The 20,137-nt window shown below is 43.9% G+C and overlaps 1 protein-coding gene across 2 annotated transcripts in view; it reads left to right on the top strand.

Annotated features, from left to right (window-relative positions):
• Nucleotides 1-20,137, top strand: part of BLTP3A (bridge-like lipid transfer protein family member 3A) — a 36,298-nt gene that overhangs the window by 3,228 nt on the left and 12,933 nt on the right. For both annotated transcript variants that reach the window (XM_072886314.1, XM_072886315.1), the window contains exons 2-12: nt 10,701-10,863; nt 12,482-12,520; nt 12,993-13,084; nt 13,291-13,480; nt 13,929-14,069; nt 14,708-14,878; nt 15,978-16,155; nt 17,230-17,316; nt 17,924-18,088; nt 18,590-18,732; nt 19,503-19,644. In XM_072886314.1, coding sequence (XP_072742415.1) covers nt 10,701-10,863; nt 12,482-12,520; nt 12,993-13,084; nt 13,291-13,480; nt 13,929-14,069; nt 14,708-14,878; nt 15,978-16,155; nt 17,230-17,316; nt 17,924-18,088; nt 18,590-18,732; nt 19,503-19,644 — 1,511 coding nt within the window. The remainder of the gene's footprint in view (nt 1-10,700; nt 10,864-12,481; nt 12,521-12,992; nt 13,085-13,290; nt 13,481-13,928; nt 14,070-14,707; nt 14,879-15,977; nt 16,156-17,229; nt 17,317-17,923; nt 18,089-18,589; nt 18,733-19,502; nt 19,645-20,137) is intronic.

Genomic DNA, 20,137 nt, shown 5'->3' on the forward strand with positions numbered 1-20,137 from the left:
GACATTTTCTTTTATTATACGCATTAAAACATGTGAGCTTGTGGCGTAATAGGCCCTAATAGACCATGTAATTGCGCACATTACACAGTTTCCAAAGGAAATGCAATGTGTAATCCTTATGTTTGGAAGAAAAGAATAAAAGTTAGGTGGAGAAAATAATCAGATAATAGCTTTGCTTGCTCCAGTTCCAAAGGGCCGATGTGAAAGAGCCACTGAGTCATAAGCCTCTGAAAGAAAGAAAAGCTGGTGTCAGCAGAGGAGCTGGGGTGGGGTTTGGGAGCAGGCTTGAATGCAGGGGAAGGAGACCACAAGTGTATCCAGCTTTGACAGGAGCCCTGGAGAACTGCAGCTGAGGAGGAACTTCAGGAATCTCTGAAAGTAGAGTGAGAAGGAAGCAGAGGAGAAATGAGAGAGAGAGAGAAAAAAAAAAATGGCTGAAGTAACACCAGCACTATCACTAAGAAAATACAGAGGAAAACCAGTATGGGAAACAAGACCTGTTTGCAGAGGGAAGAGTGCAGTGCTTGAGCCACCAGTCCCAGCAGCTGGCCCAGTTGATAACAGCAATGTAGGTGATACTGGGCTGGTGGTTTTGCCTTTGCTAGCCCTGTGCTTGTAAACAGGGCCTGATGTTTGCAGAGACCCTTCATTCCTGAGTATATCAAGTCCTTGAGTGCCACGGAGGTTTTTGCTCTGTTTTATTCCCAGTCTGTTACACTGGAGTACTAGACACGTAGGGTCTCAGCTGCTGTTTCACGTGTTGGTCGGGACAGTATCCGCAAGGCGCTATGTTGCTGTGGAGCAGGACTGGGAACCGTGGAAGGGATTAAGGCAGTGCTTGTAGCAAGGTTTTCTGTGTCATCTTACACCGTGCTTTGCTTCTGTTGGTTGGTTTGTTTCCTCCTTTCCTGGGTTTTGAAGGTTGCTGAATGACGGGTAACATTTTGGACAGTACAACCTCTCCAATGAAGGCTGAAGCCAAATTATCTTTGGCAGGTGCAAGGCTGCGCAGCCAGGTTTATCAGTCGTGCCGTCAGTTGTCACTTCTCCATCCTGATGTCATACAGAGGAAGACACATGGCAGAAGTTGGCAGAACCATCTTTCACAGCATAGTATTGGAGCCACCTTTTTGGATAAATAAGATGGGCTTTAGAAACAGTATATTAAAAAATCCTAGAAACAAAACAATTGAGTAGCATGTGCAGGATGTAATACTTTGAAGCTTGTAGATGTAAGTCAAGTACACAGCCAGAAGAAACAGCATTGTGTAACTCCTCACAAATTCTACTGCATCTTAGTAGAGCCGTTCTTCTCAGCTCCCAGTGGTTTAGGCCATATTTTCCAGACAAGATTGCCTTGCCTCCTCCCCCCTTTCTTTTGCAATTGCACCTAGTTCTTGCAACAGATAAAACCACTGCTGGTAGGTAAGTGAAAATATCAGGAAAGCCTATAGTGTATCTTTAGTTTCTTCTAGATCAATTTAGCAGTTAGGATGTGTGGGTGTTGCAGAGTGTGCTGAGCTAGGAATGCGTAGGCTTCTGTGGGCTGTTGTTTCATAACTTGGATGTAAGAATCTCAGAATCCCTTCCTGGCCCTAAAAACTCATTTTGTATTACCCCTTCCACACAGTTGTGCTACTTTTGTGCCACATGCAAAGAATTCAGAGCTGGCTCCAAGTCCCAGAAATGCTCTCTGTGAACCCTGCCCGTTCCATAGCATTACTGCATTAGCTCTTCAGTTAGTCTTGGAGCTGTTTGTGCCTCCATGCTCAAAAGTATGGGATCTCCTTGCCTGTCCTCTGTCCACCCTCACCATCAAAGACATGCTCTCAGGCTAAGACAGGAAAAGAAAGGCCATTGCAGCTGATGGTCATCCTGCTGTTTGGTGGCACTAGACTCCCTGAGGTCAGGATGGCAGAAGTGAGATGTGTGATCCCGAGGAGACCCATCCTTCTCCTCGGTAAAGACTGGGACAAGAGGCAGAAGCAGTGGTTCTTCAGCCAAGAAAATGGGATTCAGTCTCTTCTGTTCAGGAATCATTGAGATGGGCTCTGTGGCTTGCACTGAGCAGAAGGTCAGATCATGTTATCAGATATGCATCATTTGCCCAACACGGAGGGGTGGGGAATTCCCGAAGTCCAAAGAGCACTTCTTTCCCCTCAGTGCTTAGATTTCTTGGCTAAATGCTGCAATCTGGAAATCACTATAAGAAAATACAGTCTGAATTCTTCGGTGTGCTTACTTCTCACTTGTCCTGAAGTGTTTTGCAGCATCGCTGAGTGCTCAAACGCTGAGATGCAGCTGTGCCCTTGCAGTGACAGTCAAAGTGATGGCACATTCAGTTAGTAAAAGGTGTTGGAAGCTGATTAGCGTTTCTCTGATTAGAAACACCTACCATCAGTATAAGGTGTGTGCTTACCACTTAACCCTTCAGGTTTCTCCAAGTTTCCTGAGCTTGATTTCTAAATTAACTGGAAGAAATTTAAAGAGCGTGGTGGGTAGGGAGGAAAGCAAGGAAATTGCATCTGGGAATGGCCTGATGAAGCTACAGAATCATGGAGTGATTTAGGCAGAAGAGACCTCTGGAGAACCTTTGCCTGGGACAGAGTATCTTTGCTAGAATTGAGACCAACATTGCAATTTTGGCTTTAGCTGCTTTAATATCCTCCTTCAGTGATCAGGGAAATGTCTATCGCTGAAGACGATAATTTGCCTAAAGTAGCTGTTGCGGCTATGGGAAATATGTGAAACCACAAAGCTGCTAGCAGTTAAAAATTGATGATTAAAACCCATTACTTTTCCATCTGCAAAGCATTCTGTTCCTGCTTTTCAGTGCATTCTGTTCAGCCAGGTAATAATTTCTTTGGTGCCCAAGTGCCACAAAGCACACAAGTTGGAATCCAAAGCATGAAGGCTTGAAAAACAAATTGGTAGCTAAAGCCCAAAATAACCCCCTCCTGCAGCCAGCACTCGGACAAACAACAGCAGAGAATAGCAGAGGAGGGATGCGCTTGTGTTCTCACACCTGCAAGGGGCCTTGCACGCATTTTGGCATGGCTGAAGAAGACTTGAGCAACACAAGTATGTTACAGAGAGCAGGCAACCCAGGTGTGGATAACCTTTGTGAATTTTTAACTTCTACATCTTGATCTTCACGGGGCTGAGAGCAGCAGGACATGTGTCTCAAAAGGTGGGAGGGTTTGGGGACGGATGGGAGATGCCCGCAGCTCACCCGCCGCGGGGCTGGGTTGGGTCTGGAGGGCAGGCGGCAGCGTGGTGCTTCGTGTGGCTATGGGGAAGTCGCTTAATCATTTGGTGTCATAGTTTCCCCAGCAGTTAAGTAGAGATAATACTAACGAGCCAGGTTGTACGCTGCTCTGAAAATAGCCCTGGGAACACTGGCAAATAGAAACAGTTTTGGGAATGGGGTGGAAACAAGTTTGTAGCACGAAACTCTGAGCCAATTTATAAGAAAGAAGCTTTGTCAAGTCTCCTTCCCAGCAGCGGCTGCTATTTTGCAGGCCACCAGGCAGAGCCTGAGGTATCCAGCATTGAACCACCGGTAATACGTTTGTCTCTTAAGTTCTTACATGCTGTGTCTAGCAAAGCGTGTAAAGCTGGATGCAAACCCTTTAATGTTGTCATTTGGAAACTTCTTATTTTCCTAGTACACTTTGATGGCTTTTTTACTTTTTAAAACTTTAATATTGAGGAATTCTTGATGGAAAGACGGAACCCCAGGCTATTATGAAGTAAAGTAATAAAAAACTACCACTTCTTTGTTCAAGACAAGGATGGGAAAAGAGAGCGTGCACGTAACAGGACGTGGCATTCTCCTTTCACAGAGAGTAATCTCTAAAATCAGGGTTGCTATGCTGCAGTTTACCAGAAGAACCAAAGCGTCAGTTTTGCGAAGCGTGTGTCAGCTGCTGGATGCAAGGTGTTTCCAACCACTTCCACTCAGCTCGAGAGGGAAGTGTGTGCTGTTTCTGGAATGCTAAATAGACTCTTGTTGCAGCAAAAATAAATTGCACTTCAGTAGCTCAGGAGGCAAATGTGGCTGGATATATCCTCACATCGGCTGCTGGGTTTTGCAGAGCCTTGCACTGGCTGCACGGAACCTCTCCGCGCCACCTCTGCTCTTCAGACTAAGTGATGGGTCAGGAAAAGGGGCTGTTAAACATGACTCTTCTCCCCTTGTCTTATTTCTCCTAGGCTCCTGGAGCTCTTACCTCCTCTGCACCTGCTCAGTGGAGTCTGAATTACGTAATAACATGTTATTTTCTGCAGGTTGGAAACAAAAATGCAGATTGGATTGCAGGGCGAATAATTTCTTAAAATCTGAGAAGTGAAGCTTCCGACTAGTGCATTTATTTATATGTTTCTTCCTAGTTCTCCTTTGTGCGTTATTATTTGCTTGAGGTTTAGTCTTGGGAAATTCCCTGGCAGCTGACGAGGGTTTGCATTCCAGATTTCGGAGCATGGGGCAGCTGGCATTTAAACTTTACTGAGCTTCCAGCCGACGAGCTAGAAATAGTAAAACAGTTCCTCAGCGAGGTGGAGTTCAACCCCTGCCATAAACCCGGCCTCTTTTCCTTTCAGATTAGTTTATGGTTTGCTTTACAGGTCTCCTAGTACCAAATTAGTTGACAGTGGGTGTGGTGCGAGAAGCGCACCTAATCTGGAGCCTTTGCAGTTTTCCGGTATCCAGAATGCTTAAGAGTCCTTTCTGTTTGGGACAAGAAAGTGTCTTCAGGGGCCTAAGTAAGTGAGGATGCAGACTTCAGAGAGGAGTGAGCTGACATTTGTGCTTTGTGTAATAGTTCAGTCTCATTCCTGATCTGTTTGGAAATGTTGATTCCCCCCCCCCCCCCGCAAGTTTAACTTGGAATTGAATTTCTAAGTCTTTTTACCTTAGCCATGTTGTATTGCAATAGATAACTTGGAGCCAAGACAACTGATTACTCATAAAGATGTTTCGTGGCCCATGTGAAACTGCATTTGGCTTTGGGTGGTTAAGTGGTCCAGCCTTTTAGTCAATGTAGTTGAAGCCTGGAAAAACAGAAAACTGATAATTTTAAGCCACCGGTGGCGTATGTATACAGGCACATCAATGCACTTAAATCCACCCTGATAAGGAGCCGACCAGCGTGGTGCTAAAGGCTGTTATCAGGTTACATGGTGTAACTTAAGTAGGGTGAAGTCATCGGGCTTATTGCATTGGGACCTCTTTGTCCATACGGGAAAATATTATTGCCTACCAGTATATCTAGGCTACACCACTACTGTACGCAGTGTAGAGCTGGAGTTATGGAGATGATTTTCAATAACAAGATGTGGTGCTTTCCATCTCCTAAACAATTGGTTAGTTTGGTATTGATCAGATTCTATTACCTTCTAAATGGCTTTATACTAAGTTGGTATGATACCAACTAGATTAGTGCTAGATACCATCTAATACTGTGCATAAATTAGTCTCGTTTTCTGCTAATTCAGTGTGTTTCTCTTCCTTGTCTGCAACTCTGAATCTCTCAATCTTGAGTGCATGCTCCCCAGACAGATTGTTTCACAGTTATACCAAAAGCTTGAGTAAGTAAAATGGCTTTTCTTCCTGAAAGGGCTTTTAGTTCTTCTTCCTATGCATCTTTGCGGCAGCTATTTTTTCCCTTTTTACAGTAGTTTTGATCACTTGCCCAGTTTTATTTCCTCCAAAATTATTTTTCAGTTCATTCTCAGGCACATACTTTGCAGTTAAAGCTTCTGCTGCTGTCTTCCTTGAAAGTCTTCCTGTATTTGGAAGTCACTGACCTTTTCTTTTACTAGTCATGAACCTTTTTTTTCCAAGTAAACATGCTTTTTGGCTCCTGAGATAAGAAGGTTGAATATGAGTGGAAATGTCCTATCACAGAGATTTTTGGATTGTAGAAGATCTTCCCAAGGAAGATGGAAATCCCATTAAACAGCCTGTCCAAAACCTAACCGGACAAGGCTCTGGGAAAGATTTTGGGCAAGGAGCAAATCTGCATTGGCTAGAATATACTTTTTTTTTTCCATGTCTAATTTCTATCCTTCTGCCATAGTTGCTTAGATCACATATTTGTGTTACAAATTAAAGCAGAAAATCTTCATCTCTTCCCTTGCTGTTGCCCTTATGAAGGCACGAACCTTGTCGGCGGCAGTTTCCCTGGGGCCCTTGATATTGCTTGTCTGTTTTCAGATTGCAGCAGACGAGTTACCCCCTTCCTGGCTTGCTTGTATTTGAGTATTTTTCCATCTGCTATCTGCAACTGTGGCTAGTATTGCAAGCCATACAGTTACTTGCTTCTGCCAATAAATGATGCTTGTCATTAAGTAAAATCAAGGTCACTGCTGTACTGCTAATTAGTTCTTGCATATAATAACCATAGTAACAAAGATATTAATAGAAATAAATGTGTTTAGCTGTAGGTAGTGGTTCTGTACAATGGACAATGATGAGTGAATAACTGCAGAAGAAGCTGAGGCAGAAATATCTAGTTTGAGCGTATGGATCTACTGACGAGAGGGTTCCTTTACCATGAGGCAGCAAGGTAATGAGAGATGGATCTGAAAAGAAGTTTTATGATTTCAGACATCTTCTCCTGCATTGTCTGACTATGTATTTGCTCAGTTGGAGACAGTGTGACCAGACAGCTACAAATGTGAACATTAAATTTATTATTTATGATTATGGCCTGGCTTCGGGCCAGCTATCAGATTTGGCCAAACTCCCTCTTGCAATCAGTGAGCTTGTGGCCTCTGGATATGCAAGCTGCTGAATCGGGCAGTCGTTCTTTTAGTAGTGACATCATTTTTTAAATGTATATTCAAGCTGATGACAGAGCAAATAGACTGACACTCCTGTGCCTTCCCCATCTACAACATGAAATGAGGCTTCAGAGCAAACCAAATCATGATCTCAGAAACTGCCCAAGAAAGCTGAGGGTTTCTGTAAAGAACGTTATTCTTTTAGGCCAAATCCCAAGAAGGTGTTGAGGTTTAAATCATCTGGCTGTTGTTAGCTTCTTAGGAAAGAGTGAGGCCTTCAGTCTGCTATGAAATTAGGGTAGCATGTCAACAACTGTATCTGTCTGCTTCTTATGAACGTTGATTGAGAGCCCTAATGCTCGTGTCATCTGAAGTGGAAAGAAACAGTGGGAAACAGACTGTAGGGAAAACTCTTCTTTGCAAACCACTGGGCTACGTAAGAAGCTTGACCTAGCAGGAATTCCCTAGCTATAGCTGTTGCAAGCTTCTAGCTTGTGTTTCCCATTGCCTTGATTGTGAATGCAGCAAGAGCTTTTTAGTCACTTGAAGGCTTCCTATGGATGCTGGTGGCTGCGATGGTCCATTTGGCTATTGTGCAGCAGATCAGCTTCTGGCTGACAGACACTTTCAGAGACTTTTCAGAGACACTTTCATGGTATTGTTAGTGTGGATGCATGCGTGCTCATGTAAGTGTACACAGATGCAAAATGCCCTTGTGACTCTGCAGTGACAATTCCATAGAAGATAGAAAAAGGTTTTCTGGTTTGACTTTTGTCATGGTAATCCTGGCAAGCTCAAAAGTTGTGCTGTCCTTTGAGTTCACTGGCTTAGTGCTATGTGACTTCTGTTAGAGTTGCAAAAAAAAAAAAAAAAAAAGTGGAAATATCCCACACTGTCAGTTTTCCTAATAGCTACCATTTTCATTCACTTTTCTCTAAGCCAGCAATCCATGCTGCCAAAAATGTTACTGTTGATGAGTATGAATGGAGCGAGTCTGCCAACAAATATCTAAAATTGTCTGCTCTCGCTGCTTTTTCCTTCCCCTGGCAGTGACCAAAGCAGTTTCTTTCAAGAAGTAATGAAGATTTGGCATCTATGAACTCCCGAGTTCACAGGCACACATCATCTGTTTTCCTCTTGTAAGCCCCATCTAACATGCATTATATGTATTGTATCAAAATGTCTTAAATGTGAAGATTATTCCCTTTGAAGATATTGGATTCCTTTACAGGGGGAGAAACTGAGAGCAGGGGACTTGGTAATAGGCATAGCTTCAGGAATTTTGACTGTGTGGTTTAAAAGAGAGAATTTGTTTCAGTTTTAGGTTTTTGTTTACAAAACTTGCAGCTTCTGTTGTCCCGTCCCTGGTGGGGTCTGTTACCTCTCCTTCGGGGGTGGAACGGCACATTTTGGTGCATCTAGAAAGCCTCATGAAAAGGATTCTTCTGTAGAGTCTGGTAGTACTCATGGTAGTTTTCTTACCTGCTCAGCAGGATTTCTGCAGCCTTTCCCTCTAGATGATTACAAATAGTTACTTGTTTTTAGCTAGATCATGTTTCATACTGCTCTCTCCACCAGTGTCCTGTTTCACAGCTTTAGTGTCCTTTCACTGTGTTACTGTTGTTTTGGTACACATACACACTAAAAAGTAATTCCCTGATTAGACATGTCCTTATATTTTGCTTCTGCATTACCAGCTGAAAGCAGCTTCCCCGTCTAAGCATGCTTAGCCTGGGATGAGGATTTTGAGACACCAGGGTTTTGATCCTTGCTTTACAAGTGTGAGAAAGCTGCTCTGTGCCTCAGCCTCTCCCCCCGTAAGCTGATCACTACCCACAACAGCCTGTGAGCTTAACAGTGCCAAGTGCTTTTTATTACCTGCCTGTTCAGGTTGTATTTGTTTTATTCTTCGTGTCCAATCCCAGTGGACGTGATTCCAACAGTTTTCAACGGAGCTGGTTCACTAACACCAGACAAGGATGCTCAGGCATTGCCCCTGGAGGTATTTGGTCTAATTTTCACCAGTGTCTGAGCTTGTGGGTGCTCACAGCGGGACTCCAAGCACAGACCTTACAGACACTCAGCTGATCCCTGCATCTCCCCTCCAGTGGAGCAGCTGCTGTAGCACACTCTGGAATATGTTATTTCTTTGTACAGATGCTGAGAAGCAGCGTTGAACTTGGCCGCCTTCCCGGGTGTGTTTAAACAAGAGGGCCTCTGGTTAAAGGGAGTAACGAGTTTAAAGTGAATGTGTCAGCTTGAGATGCTGGCAGGTGTGTTATAAACTTAGTCTTTAATCAGCTGTCAGTGTGTACCTTTGGCTCAGGGGAGGGAGGTGACAGCATGACACAGTAAATGTCTGACTCAGGCTTCTGTGGCAGCAGAAGACTCTACAGTAGCAAGGATCAAGGTAAAAAGCAGTAGTAGGCAAACTCACAGCTGTTTGTGCCACCCTTCTCTTCCAGGAGTTGCTGCATCAGTAGCGTAGGGTTGACATCGGTGGCTCTTCACCATCCGTCAGACTTTCTCCTAACTAAACGCTCGCTTTGGAAAGGCACTTTTCCTCCTGGAAGCCCTGGGTTGACTGACCAGCAGCTGCTCTGGTGTCTCAGCCCGTTTTGTACTACACCTCGTGCTCCTACGGTGGCCGCGTCAGCTGCCATCGCGGCAGCGTTGCTCTGGTTCCTCCTCCCCTCCCCTCTTTGAGCAGTGACTTTGTTGAAGATGCCCTTTGTGCCTTTCACAAAGAAGTAGCCCACGCTGCTGTTGCAGGGAAAGGAGAGAGAATGGCAGCGTGTGACTAACTGTGAACCTAATCCTGCTTACGCTGACAATAGGGTCTTTCTTTCTCTTCCGCTTTCTGGACCACTGTACAGAATTAGAATTAGCATTAGCATGGAGGAATGTGTGGAATAAGCCCTGGCTTCAGTATTGGGTAAGTTGTTTGGCAGGAAGTCTTCAACTTTGAATCCTGTGACTGCGGAGCGTCCTGGTGCGAGCTGCCTCGCTCCCTTGGTGGCGGCCCCTTCTGCACAGAAGGGTTGTTCGATGGGGACAGCCGTCCCAGTGAGGCATTGCTGACACGCATACAGCCTCTGTGGTCTAGTGCCCTCTAAACTGGCTCTTCTGGTTCCTTAGGGGCCACGATGGTTTTAATGAAGTCAGAGGTTTTCAGATTTGCCCCAGGATACACTGCTCTTGAGCAGTCATGCTGAAATTGTTTCATCCATTGCATTTAAATCTCAGACACGTGAGGGCTCTGAAGATACTAGGCTGTATACAAGGGAGGTGGAAACAACAGAACCCTTGGGAGGAGAAATTGCAACCAGAAAGAGTGGCAGCTGCTGGTTGCCAAAAGGAGAAGAGGACAGGAGCTTGGGCTGGTAACTGGGGAGGGGAGTTAGGTTGCATGCTTGGACCTGCTGACGAAAGAGCAGGCTGGATTGCGAGACTGGTGTTTAAAGAGACAGCCGTAAAAGTAATTTATTAATGATCTTTTACTTTCCTGTGTCAAAAACTTCAAAAAGAATCTAGATAGTTAAACTTTTCACCACTGATATGGTACTTCTGGCGGGAGTAAAATTGCTGACCTGTTGCAGTTTGGCTTTCATTGGTTTTGTTCTAGGGCGATTTTGTTGGCTTCCAGGTTCCCAGTGCTTTAGAAGGAATTTTCAGTTTCTCAAACTTCAATTTGATTTAAAACGAAGAAAAAAAAAAAAGCCCTTCAAATGTCAAAGCGTGAAGACATTTTTTTCTGGAGCAACCAACATGCCCTGGGTTTAAAAATGTCAGAAAGGGTTTAACAAAACAGCAAGCAGATTCTTAGTACTTAAAATAGCTCTCTTAAAGGCTCCTCTAGTCTCAGCAGCTTTGCTAGGGGTTGTTTTTAAAGTCTCCTCTTTCTTCTCTTGTAGGTTTACCAAGAATCTCTCTCCAGACAAAATCAACCTGAGCACGCTGAAAGGGCAGGGGCAGCTGACCAACCTGGAGCTGGATGAAGAGGTGCTGCAGAATGTGCTGGAGCTGCCCACCTGGCTTGCCATCACTCGGGTCTACTGTAACAAGGCGTCTATCAGGGTGAGCAGAGGAGGCTGCGCTCGTGTCCCCAGACACAGCTGAGGCCTTCCAGTGGCACCTTCTGTTTGTCACTCGGGAATTTCTGACGAAGAATCATGATGTGATTCAATCTGCATGTCTCAAATCCTGTGCTTTAGGTGTGAGATTTGCTGATTGAGTACTAGGAGATAGCCACAGCAGGTGTCACCAAAGGCCACCTTTGCCAAGCACTCTGCCCCTGATGGTGGCCGGCAGCAGATGGTAGAGGATGCTGAGAGAAGCACAGCAGAAGTGTGCTGTGGTCCTTCCTCACCTTCAGGTGACTTGTTAAGCCAGCAGTGAGGTCTTTGTATTTAATAGCCACTGATGAATTTCCAGGAATTTTCCCAGGTGCTTTCTGGACCCATTTACTTATGTAACATCCAGAGTGTGCTATGGCAACGAATTTCGCAGCTTAACTACATCTGCTTTTGCTTATATCAAGCCTGCATATACTAGTTTTAGTTGATAACCTCCTGGTACTGTTACTAGAAGAAATAGTGAACAATCGTTCCCTGTTCATCACCTCCATGTCACTTGGGATTTTACAGACCTCTCGGTTTGGTCATTCCCTTCCATTTCCCTGCTATTTTGATAGGGGAGGAGTTTTCTGTGTCTTCCCTCATCCCCAATGACTTTTTTTTAAAATGCTAAAGAAATGCTTCCTATTCCTCCAACAGGAATAGGAAGTGGAGAAAAATGGAATGCAGTTCCCTGAAACCCTAATTATGCTGTGAGGTATTGTAAAAATAAACTGAAGTCTTAATTGTTGAAAATGCAGTTCGTAAGAAATGCGTGAATAGTGCCTGTGAAAAGCTGCACTCTCTGCGCTCAGTCAGCCTTTATGCCCACAGTTGTCCATTTCCGTGCATAATTGCTGAAATTGTGCATGCACTTGTACTTTTGTACATTGAACTCTTTTACAAATTCTTCCTCCTTGTGCTTTTTAGAGCAAAAAATTGATTTTTTTTTCAGTTGATATGAAATGCCAGATTGTTTAATCTCAGTTGGTACTAACCACAGTTGCATTACATGAATGCAAAAGTTTTTAGTATATCGAAGAGACTTGCTAAAAAAGAAATATGGTACTACTCTGCCAAGTGACAATAAAAATGAGCCTGTCTTGCTCATCTGATCCGCTCTCTTTTTAGAGTCAGATCTGCTTAATTTAGTAACAAACACTTGTTCTCCCTCCTACGAGAACTGCAGAATAAGTGTTGCTGTAAGAAAATAAAATGAATCTTTTTGGTTTATACACAGTCTTCAAAAGACTTACCTGACTTCCAGTAACAACAGGAATTAATTGTAAACTCCTTAAGGACAAGAATGTTCTCCGTAAAGGAAAATGAAAAATGAGAATTTGACCCACAGAGTGTCTATTACTCATGATGATATGTGAGATCCAAAAGCTAAGCTGGATTTATAGGTCTAGTGGCTGGAATGTCTTTTTGAGCCTGTTTGACCTGGATTTGGTGAGACGTGATGGATTGTTACTGTGGTCATTTCTCAGAGAAGAACTTTGGGCCCAAACGGTTCCCTGCAATTTCTCAAACTTTCCAATGCAAAGATAACTCTTCTAACCTCAACTTTGTTGTTTCAGATCCAGTGGACAAAGCTGAAAACGCACCCAATCTGCCTGGTAATGTTTCCTCTCTTGTTCATTCCTTTTCTTCCTCACTTTTGTTAATCTCTGCTACTTGAGAAAAGTTCTGCGAAGGGAAAATATGAAGTGCATGCTCAAATTTTCATTTGACCTAAATCCTCTAGACCCTTAGCACGTAGGGGAAGGGGAGTTCTGAGAATAGTCCTGTTTGGCGATGAGTGACCTCCCACGAGACCCGCATTTCACTGCAGGATGGAGCTGGGCTGAGCTCTCAGTGAAGTCCAGGGCAACCTTGTGCCTGTTTTTTGTTGTTTGTTTTTCCCTCCACTTCTGGGGATTCGGATTACCCAACGATCCTGGCACTGACGGTGTGAGAGCTTTAACACATGAGACTCTTGGAGAGTCAAGAGACTCCAGAGCTTGTTTATCCCTGCCCTAAAGTCTCAGACCTAAGGCTGGTAGGCTGAGCTTGTCTTGTATTTGTCGCTCCCATGTTCTGTCTTTATAGTACCTGGATAAAGTGGAGGTAGAGATGCGAACATGTGAAGAGCCTCGGCCACCCAACGGACAGTCTCCCATTGCTCTTACTGCAGGTCAAAGGTCAGACCCCAAACCTTGTGGTTTCTTTCTGATACTGGGGTATGGGTGGTCGTTGTTCCTGATGGCTAACCATTGGCCCCTCTGCACTCAGGTTTAAGTGGCTCTAATATTGCTTACAAACCTTGGAGTCTCTCTGCATGTATCCTTATTTCTGCCAGGCCTTTTATTGTAACAGGTGATGACTTTGAGGGATCTTCTCTTTGCAGTGAATATGGCTTTGCTGAAAAGGTCGTGGAGGGGATGTTTATTGTTGTCAATTCCATCACCATCAAGATTCACTCCAAGGCATTTCATGCTTCTTTTGAGCTATGGCAGCTCCAAGGCTACAGTGTCAACCCAAACTGGCAACAGAGTGACTTGCGACTCACCCGCATCACTGATCCGCAGAGAGGAGAGGTAAAGGGTTGTCTTATGTTGCCTGTCATAACGTGCACAGAAGAGTGGCACTTGTGCTACCCCAGTCCTCTGGGGTAATCAGGCTGTTGTCTGAATTCTCGTACAGTGATGGTAAGGAGCTTTGGTGAGCTTGCCTACCGTCCGCTGGAACAGAGCGGGTGAGAGTTGACTTGGGTTCAGGGCTTTCTCTGAGCTCTTCTGATTTGAGAGAATGAAAGTGGAGAAGCTCTGAATACCCTTGTGGTTTGTCTGGTTTTAAACTCAGTGTGAGAGGGTGGGTTAGATGTTACCTGGGGCGTGATTTCATTTTTGTAGTGGGATCACAGAGGAAAAGTGCGTTGAATGATTGCCTGTGGCCTTGTTTCATTCCACATCTTCTAAGCATTTAGTTTAATCCTTGAAGTTGTTGAAAATCTCACCATTTTCCTGTTTTTCTCCTTCTGGGTAGGTTTTGACGTTCAAAGAGCTCACCTGGCAGACTCTTCGGATAGAAGCAGATGCCACTGACAATGGCGATCAGGATCCTGTTACTACTCCTCTGAGACTCATTACTAACCAGGGGAGGATCCAGATCTCTCTCAAGAGAAGGGTGAGAGTTTCCTCCATACTTTGCAGGATACAGTCTCACCGCCTGGTGCAGTGATGATGCATGTTTCCTCCCACGTTCCTCAGCAACCGTTCTTTTCCTTCGCAAATGTTGAGCGCAGGCTGCTATATCGCTCTGTGTTTTCTGTTGGAAACAGCTGTGTTCTTACCAAATGTCAAAGCAGTTTATTTCCCAGGGGAGGATAACATGTATGGAGCAAGTTTTTTAAATCCGTTTGAACATCCCAAGGAGAGCTGTCATCTCTTTACTGGGAGATTAAAGCCTGGTAGCCTTATTTTTAGCTGTCAGCGGAAATGCGATGAAGAGTAGATACAAAAAAGAAATTAAACCATCTTTTTTCTTTTTTTGGGGGGGGGATGGGTTTGTTGGTGGTGTGGTTTTTGGTTTTGTTTTTTTTTTAAACTGGTGAGCAATTTGCCTCCTAAATAGGAGGTAGCTTTGACTACTTTCCCTCTCAGAGGAGGTACTGTGGACGTCCACCAGACAAGTTAACTTCTCTCTCAGATGAGTTTCAGAGCAGCATCTCTTGTTTCTGCTACAGCTTCTGCATAATATGAAGAATGTATGTATATTCATACATTGCAATTCTTAAAGTCCCTGATGACTCCTTGCTGTTTCAGACCAAAGATTGCAATGTGATGGCATCTAAGCTGATGTTTCTCCTTGATGACCTGCTCTGGGTGCTGACAGACTCTCAGCTGAAAGCAATGATGAAATATGCAGAGTCTCTGAGTGAAGCCATGGAGAAGTCTGCACAGCAGAGGAAAAGCTTGGCACCAGAGTCTGTACAGGTGAGTAAGTCATGATTTGGATGTTGGTCTGCCAGGAAAAAGGAAAAGACAAGGTGGAAGAGGCTGTTTCTGTTTGTGTGGTATCTCGCCCTTGCTCACAGAGCATCTCTGACGGGAACCGGTAGGCTTACCTGGTGTCAGGTCAGCATCGTGTGGATTGTGGGCTGTTGTTGGGTGATGAAGTGACCAAAGGAGTTGGATTTGTTGCCAATAAGCATTAGAGGATGTTCACATGTAGTCACAGGCTAGATTCTGTCTGATGGCAGGGAAAAAGCGGTGTTAAGTTGCATGGCTTTCTGGATTTGGCTGGCACATGGAAAGTTGCAGAGGGCCCCATGAGGATTTGAAATAAGCACTAAATATGTTCTGGAAATAATCTTTTCTGCCTGTGAATTACAATCTGCATAGGCCTGGGGGAAGGGACTTTGATATAATAAGTTATGACATTAAAACCATAGTGAGCTGCGATGCTCAAGGGAAACATTGGCATCCAATTTCACTGTTGTTGTTCGGGTTTCTTTTTTTCTTCCTAATACTCTGGAGAGAGCTCTTGATTTTTGCAATTGTTCTTTGGTTCGCATGTAGCTTAGCAGTGTATGAGAACCTTAGAACAGCTGCTTCTGCCAGTGACCTTGAACTTCCCTTACCACTTTCTTTGTTTCCAAAATGCTGTGCAGACTAATTGATTGACGAATGTCACGGGAATAAATACATAGGGCAGAGGACAAAAGATGTTTTCAGAGAAAAGAATGAGGGAAGAAGAATATAGCTGCTGGTAGTGGAAGCCCTGGGGAAGGAGGGCCATGCACATAGTGCAGTGAGATTACATAGAAGGGGGATCAGGAATTCTTAGTCCTTTTTATCCAGGAATCTTAAAGCATATTCCAAGACGTAGAGGAGGCAGAACGACAGACAAAGAATTTTGCTCATGAGAACATATGAAAAGATCCAGATTTCTGGACTCCCAATTCAATTTCTATAAATTGCTGCCTTGCAGTCTGGAAGATTGCACGAGTTGTTTTTAATTGCATTATAACCTCTTTTTTTTCTTCTTTTTTTCTTTCTATTAGTTGTTACCAAGCTTGTTTCTCTCTAACAGATCACGCCGCCTGCTCCAAGTACCCAGCAGTCCTGGTCTCAGCCGTTCGGAGTCAGCCCAAATGCAAGTAGCATTGGTCAATACTTTGATAAGCATGATATGAAAGAGTCGTCATACCACCTCCTCATCTCACGCTTGGATCTGCATATCTGCGATGACAGCCACACTCGAGAGTCAGGTAACTGAGAGAAGCATCGGGAGGATACTGCAGGAGGAAAAAATTAGTCTGGTCATGAGTTTTATCTCTTGAAGGAGGATTTTCCTCTTGAAAACAGCCACCTTTCATGTTACTGTTTCCCAATGAGGCAATAGGCAGTTGTTCAGGCTGATGGAGAGATCAGTTCTGTATGTCTGAACTAGGTATTGGAAAATCTTTCTTGGCTCCCTGGGACAAACATGGGGAAGCCCATCAGTGGATGTGGTTGCCAGTGACCTAGTTGAAGTGATAGAGGATATGCTCTAGGAACAGTCTGGTATTGAGCAATGGGAATAAAGCGTGATCGTTCCACTTGGTGAGAAAATGTTTGTTTTGAGGGTGTTCAGGACATTCACGGTAGCATAGCTACAAGGATTCTTTGCTGCCTTTGACAGGCCATTCCCTTGCCTACCATATTCTTTTCAAGCAAGGCTTTGCTAATTAGTATGTGTTTTACTCCTAGATTCCCCTACTAAGATATACTTCTAAGTACTTTTTTCTCTTTTGAGGCAAATGTACTCCCCTCTCCCCTTTGCACAGCCATCTCTGATCCAAGTTGTACTGTTTGTTTCTACACATCTTCGCTTTAAAAAGGGAAAAAAATTTGCTACCCACACCCATTGCTATTCCAGATTTTTTTAACTGATCTGTGTATCACTGTCTCCTGAGCTGCTGTTATCTACATCTTAGCACAGTTTTGTTGTCTTTATTTTGCTGGCCCTACCAAAACAGTGGCCCTTCAAAATAGAAGTGCTGGTTATTGTAGTGGGAAGTGTAATTGATAGGGGCCTGGGAAGCAACGGGATTTTGCGTTTTGGTGTTTGAGATTCTAGGTCTGGTTCTTATGGTATGAATCACTGGCCTGTTACATTCAGTTGTCCTTTTCCTTGCCCAGAACATGGTTTTCATACAGCTTTCTAAAAGATGATACCCTAATACTGTCCATGGTGACAATCAATCAGCGGTGGCGATCAAAGCAATGTTGTTCTGAATTCTCCTGGATCAGGACTTGGACTGCAGAGCTGATCATGGTTTTCTTTGTTCTGTTTTCCACAGGCGCTTTGAAGCATGGGATGCTGGGAGGTGCCATGCAGCTGACCTTCAGGAGGATGGCTTTTGACTATTACCCTTTCCACAGGGCAGGTAGGGGGGGAACGTGTGGCTTCCCAACTTGAGAAGGGAGATAAAAAAGAATTTGAAGAACAGTGATGCTATATGGCTTCAGGCAGGACTGGAAGAAAGGCTACACAAAGGACTTGGGACTTAAATCCTCGTGGGCAGGGTTAGTCTAATTTCCCTGTCGGTGGATGACTGACAAGTTGCTGGCAGAGCAGAGTACAAAGAGAGGAATGAGTTGATGTCTGTTGTAAAGACATAAAGTTGAAACTTTGGATTCCTTTTCAGTTGCTTAAGCTCTGGATCTGGTTCGTACACGTGCCTAATCAATTTGGAAAGTATAGGATGTATCCCAGGAGAAAATCTGTTTGTGGTTAACTGAGTAATCAAGGAAAAGTGACCTTGGCATTCTTCCCAACACTTGAATTTGGAACACTTGCTGATAGGCCCAGCTCTGTTGTGTGAAAGCCTGCACTTGTTTCACAAGCCCTTAGTATGCTGCATATTACGTATTCCAGATGTGATATCAATAAAGACGAACGCTGTACAGATTTGCATCCATTTGAGGGGCACAGGAGGGTTGTGTGTATCCAGGAACCTCATTTTTAAAGACAAGATGTTTGCTTTCATGCAGGAGATGCCTGCAAGCATTGGGTGAGGTACAGTGAAGCAATGGAAACACGGGGACAGTGGGCAAAGAAGTTGGTCAGTGAATTTCAAAGCAAGATTGAGAAGCTTTATGAAGAAATGGACCCTGCATTTGCCAGGACTCCACTTTCCCCCTTCAAAAGGAAACCAGGTAATGGTATTTGATAAAACTAGTAAAGCAGGAGATGGTAACAATTTTGCTCCATCCAGCAATATCTCTAGTTACCTCTCCCCTATTTAGCAGGCTGATCTGTTGCTGCAGAAATCTGTAGCACACCAAAAATCATAAATATAATGGCCAAGGAAAATGGCTATCATACTGGAATAACACTGCAGCAAGAATGGACAGACTGCAGTGTCACTTTCCTAGCTTAATTATTGAGTTTCTCCAGAAGTAAGTATATAAGGAGTGAATTAAATACTTAAAGCCTGGCTGAAGAACGTGTTCTCTTGCTAGAGAGCACACTCGTCTTTCACAGCATTCTTCCTTCAAAAGTCCTAAGTTTTTTTTTCCTGCCTAGCTGCCCATCTGTTTCTAATTTTGGGGCTGTTAATTCTGCTCTGTAAGCATGTACGTGTTGGTATTGATGGTGGAGATCGCTACAAAGGACATGAGTAAAACCCTGCTGGTTCTGCTTTTCCATCCCCACAGATACTTCCTTGAGTCCTCATAAAAGTCCCTTAGAGAAAGGCCGTGTACCTCCCACAAGTTTGCCACGACTCCGGCACCCTCCCTGGAACCGGCTTCGATCCAGCTGTGTGGTAGTTCGAGTGGATGACTTGGATGTTCACCAGGTAGGGATTTGAGCAGTGTCTGGAGATGTTCTTGTCACTTTTTAAAAAGAAATGTAATCTGATATGATTCAAATAAATCATGCAAATCTCATGTCATCCAAGACAGTCAAAGCTCTGCCCAGAGAACCCAAATGCTGCTAATTATGTTGCATGTAAAACTTTTAAACCAAGTATGAACTGCTGATAATTTTCACATTCAGAGGAAATTGCATGCACAACCACAGAGTTTGTGCACTCTGTGTCTGTTCACATCTAAATTTGCATCAAGCATTAGGCAGGCCCAGGGCAAAAGATTTCATGCATTTGAGAAGTTAGCAAGGATATGGATTTTTGACAGAGGAGGAATAAGTCTTCCCTCATGCTTTCTGACCCAGGACAGGAAGCATCACTAGACGGGATCAGGCCCTATATCCATATACCCTGTAGCCATTGCAAGAGCGTAATCAGTACCAGATACTATAATGGACTTACCAACATGCTGTTAATCTTGAAGGAAGCTATAATAGATTTCAGTTCTGTTTATTCACACCACCTAATTCTAATTGTCATGGCTCTTACTAGCAGTGACAGGAGACATAAAGAACTAAATTCCCTCAAAGGAGAGGAGCTGACAATATTAGCAGGTAGAAAAAAGTTTTATTTTTACTGGAAAGCAGAGTATGTTTGATGTGTAAATGAGATGGATTGAATACGGGAGAATGCAGGGTTACTGGGACACTTTGTTTTGCCAAATCTGAATTCTGCACAACTGCATACCATTGTGTTTTCAGGTTTCTACAGCTGGTCAACACAGTAAGAAACCTTCCACCTTGCTTTCATGTAGCAGAAAATTCTTCAAACTTCCTGATCAGGTCTCTGCAATCCATATTGAATTCACAGAGTATTACTTCCCAGACAATCAGGACTTTCCAGGTAATACACCCAGGTTAGCACCTTCTTTTATAAAAGGTGTTTCTTAAAGAATCAGTCAACTCTTAGCTCTTTAGGTGTGTTAACCCTGTCATATATTCTCTGGATGTCCTTTTTTGTTTAGTTTTCAAATGCTTGCCTTTCTAGTATTTTTTTTGCCTGTGGGAAAGTAGCATAGAGTTTGCGTGGTGCAAAATGTGAAGGCAAAGTTGTGCTTGCAAAATAACGTATCCAGGACTGTATTGAAGGAGCTGCTGTGTCTGCCCAACTCTTGGGGTTCTACCTTATTGAGTAGCACTGGAGTAGGACCGTAGGGTGCTTTGGATGCTCTGCAGATGGCTTGATGTGAGACCTGGAACACCACGTTTCTCTGGTGCATCACAGCTTCTTCCTTTCATCAAGAGATCTGTCTTCCAGTGGGTGTTGAAGCCCTCTGCATTGGTGTTGTCAGTGCAGGTTGTACACTGAGCTGCAGACCGCTTGAAGTGCCTTTCCT

Source organism: Ciconia boyciana, chromosome 23, assembly GCF_034638445.1.
Source record: "Ciconia boyciana chromosome 23, ASM3463844v1, whole genome shotgun sequence".
NCBI lineage: Eukaryota > Metazoa > Chordata > Aves > Ciconiiformes > Ciconiidae > Ciconia > Ciconia boyciana.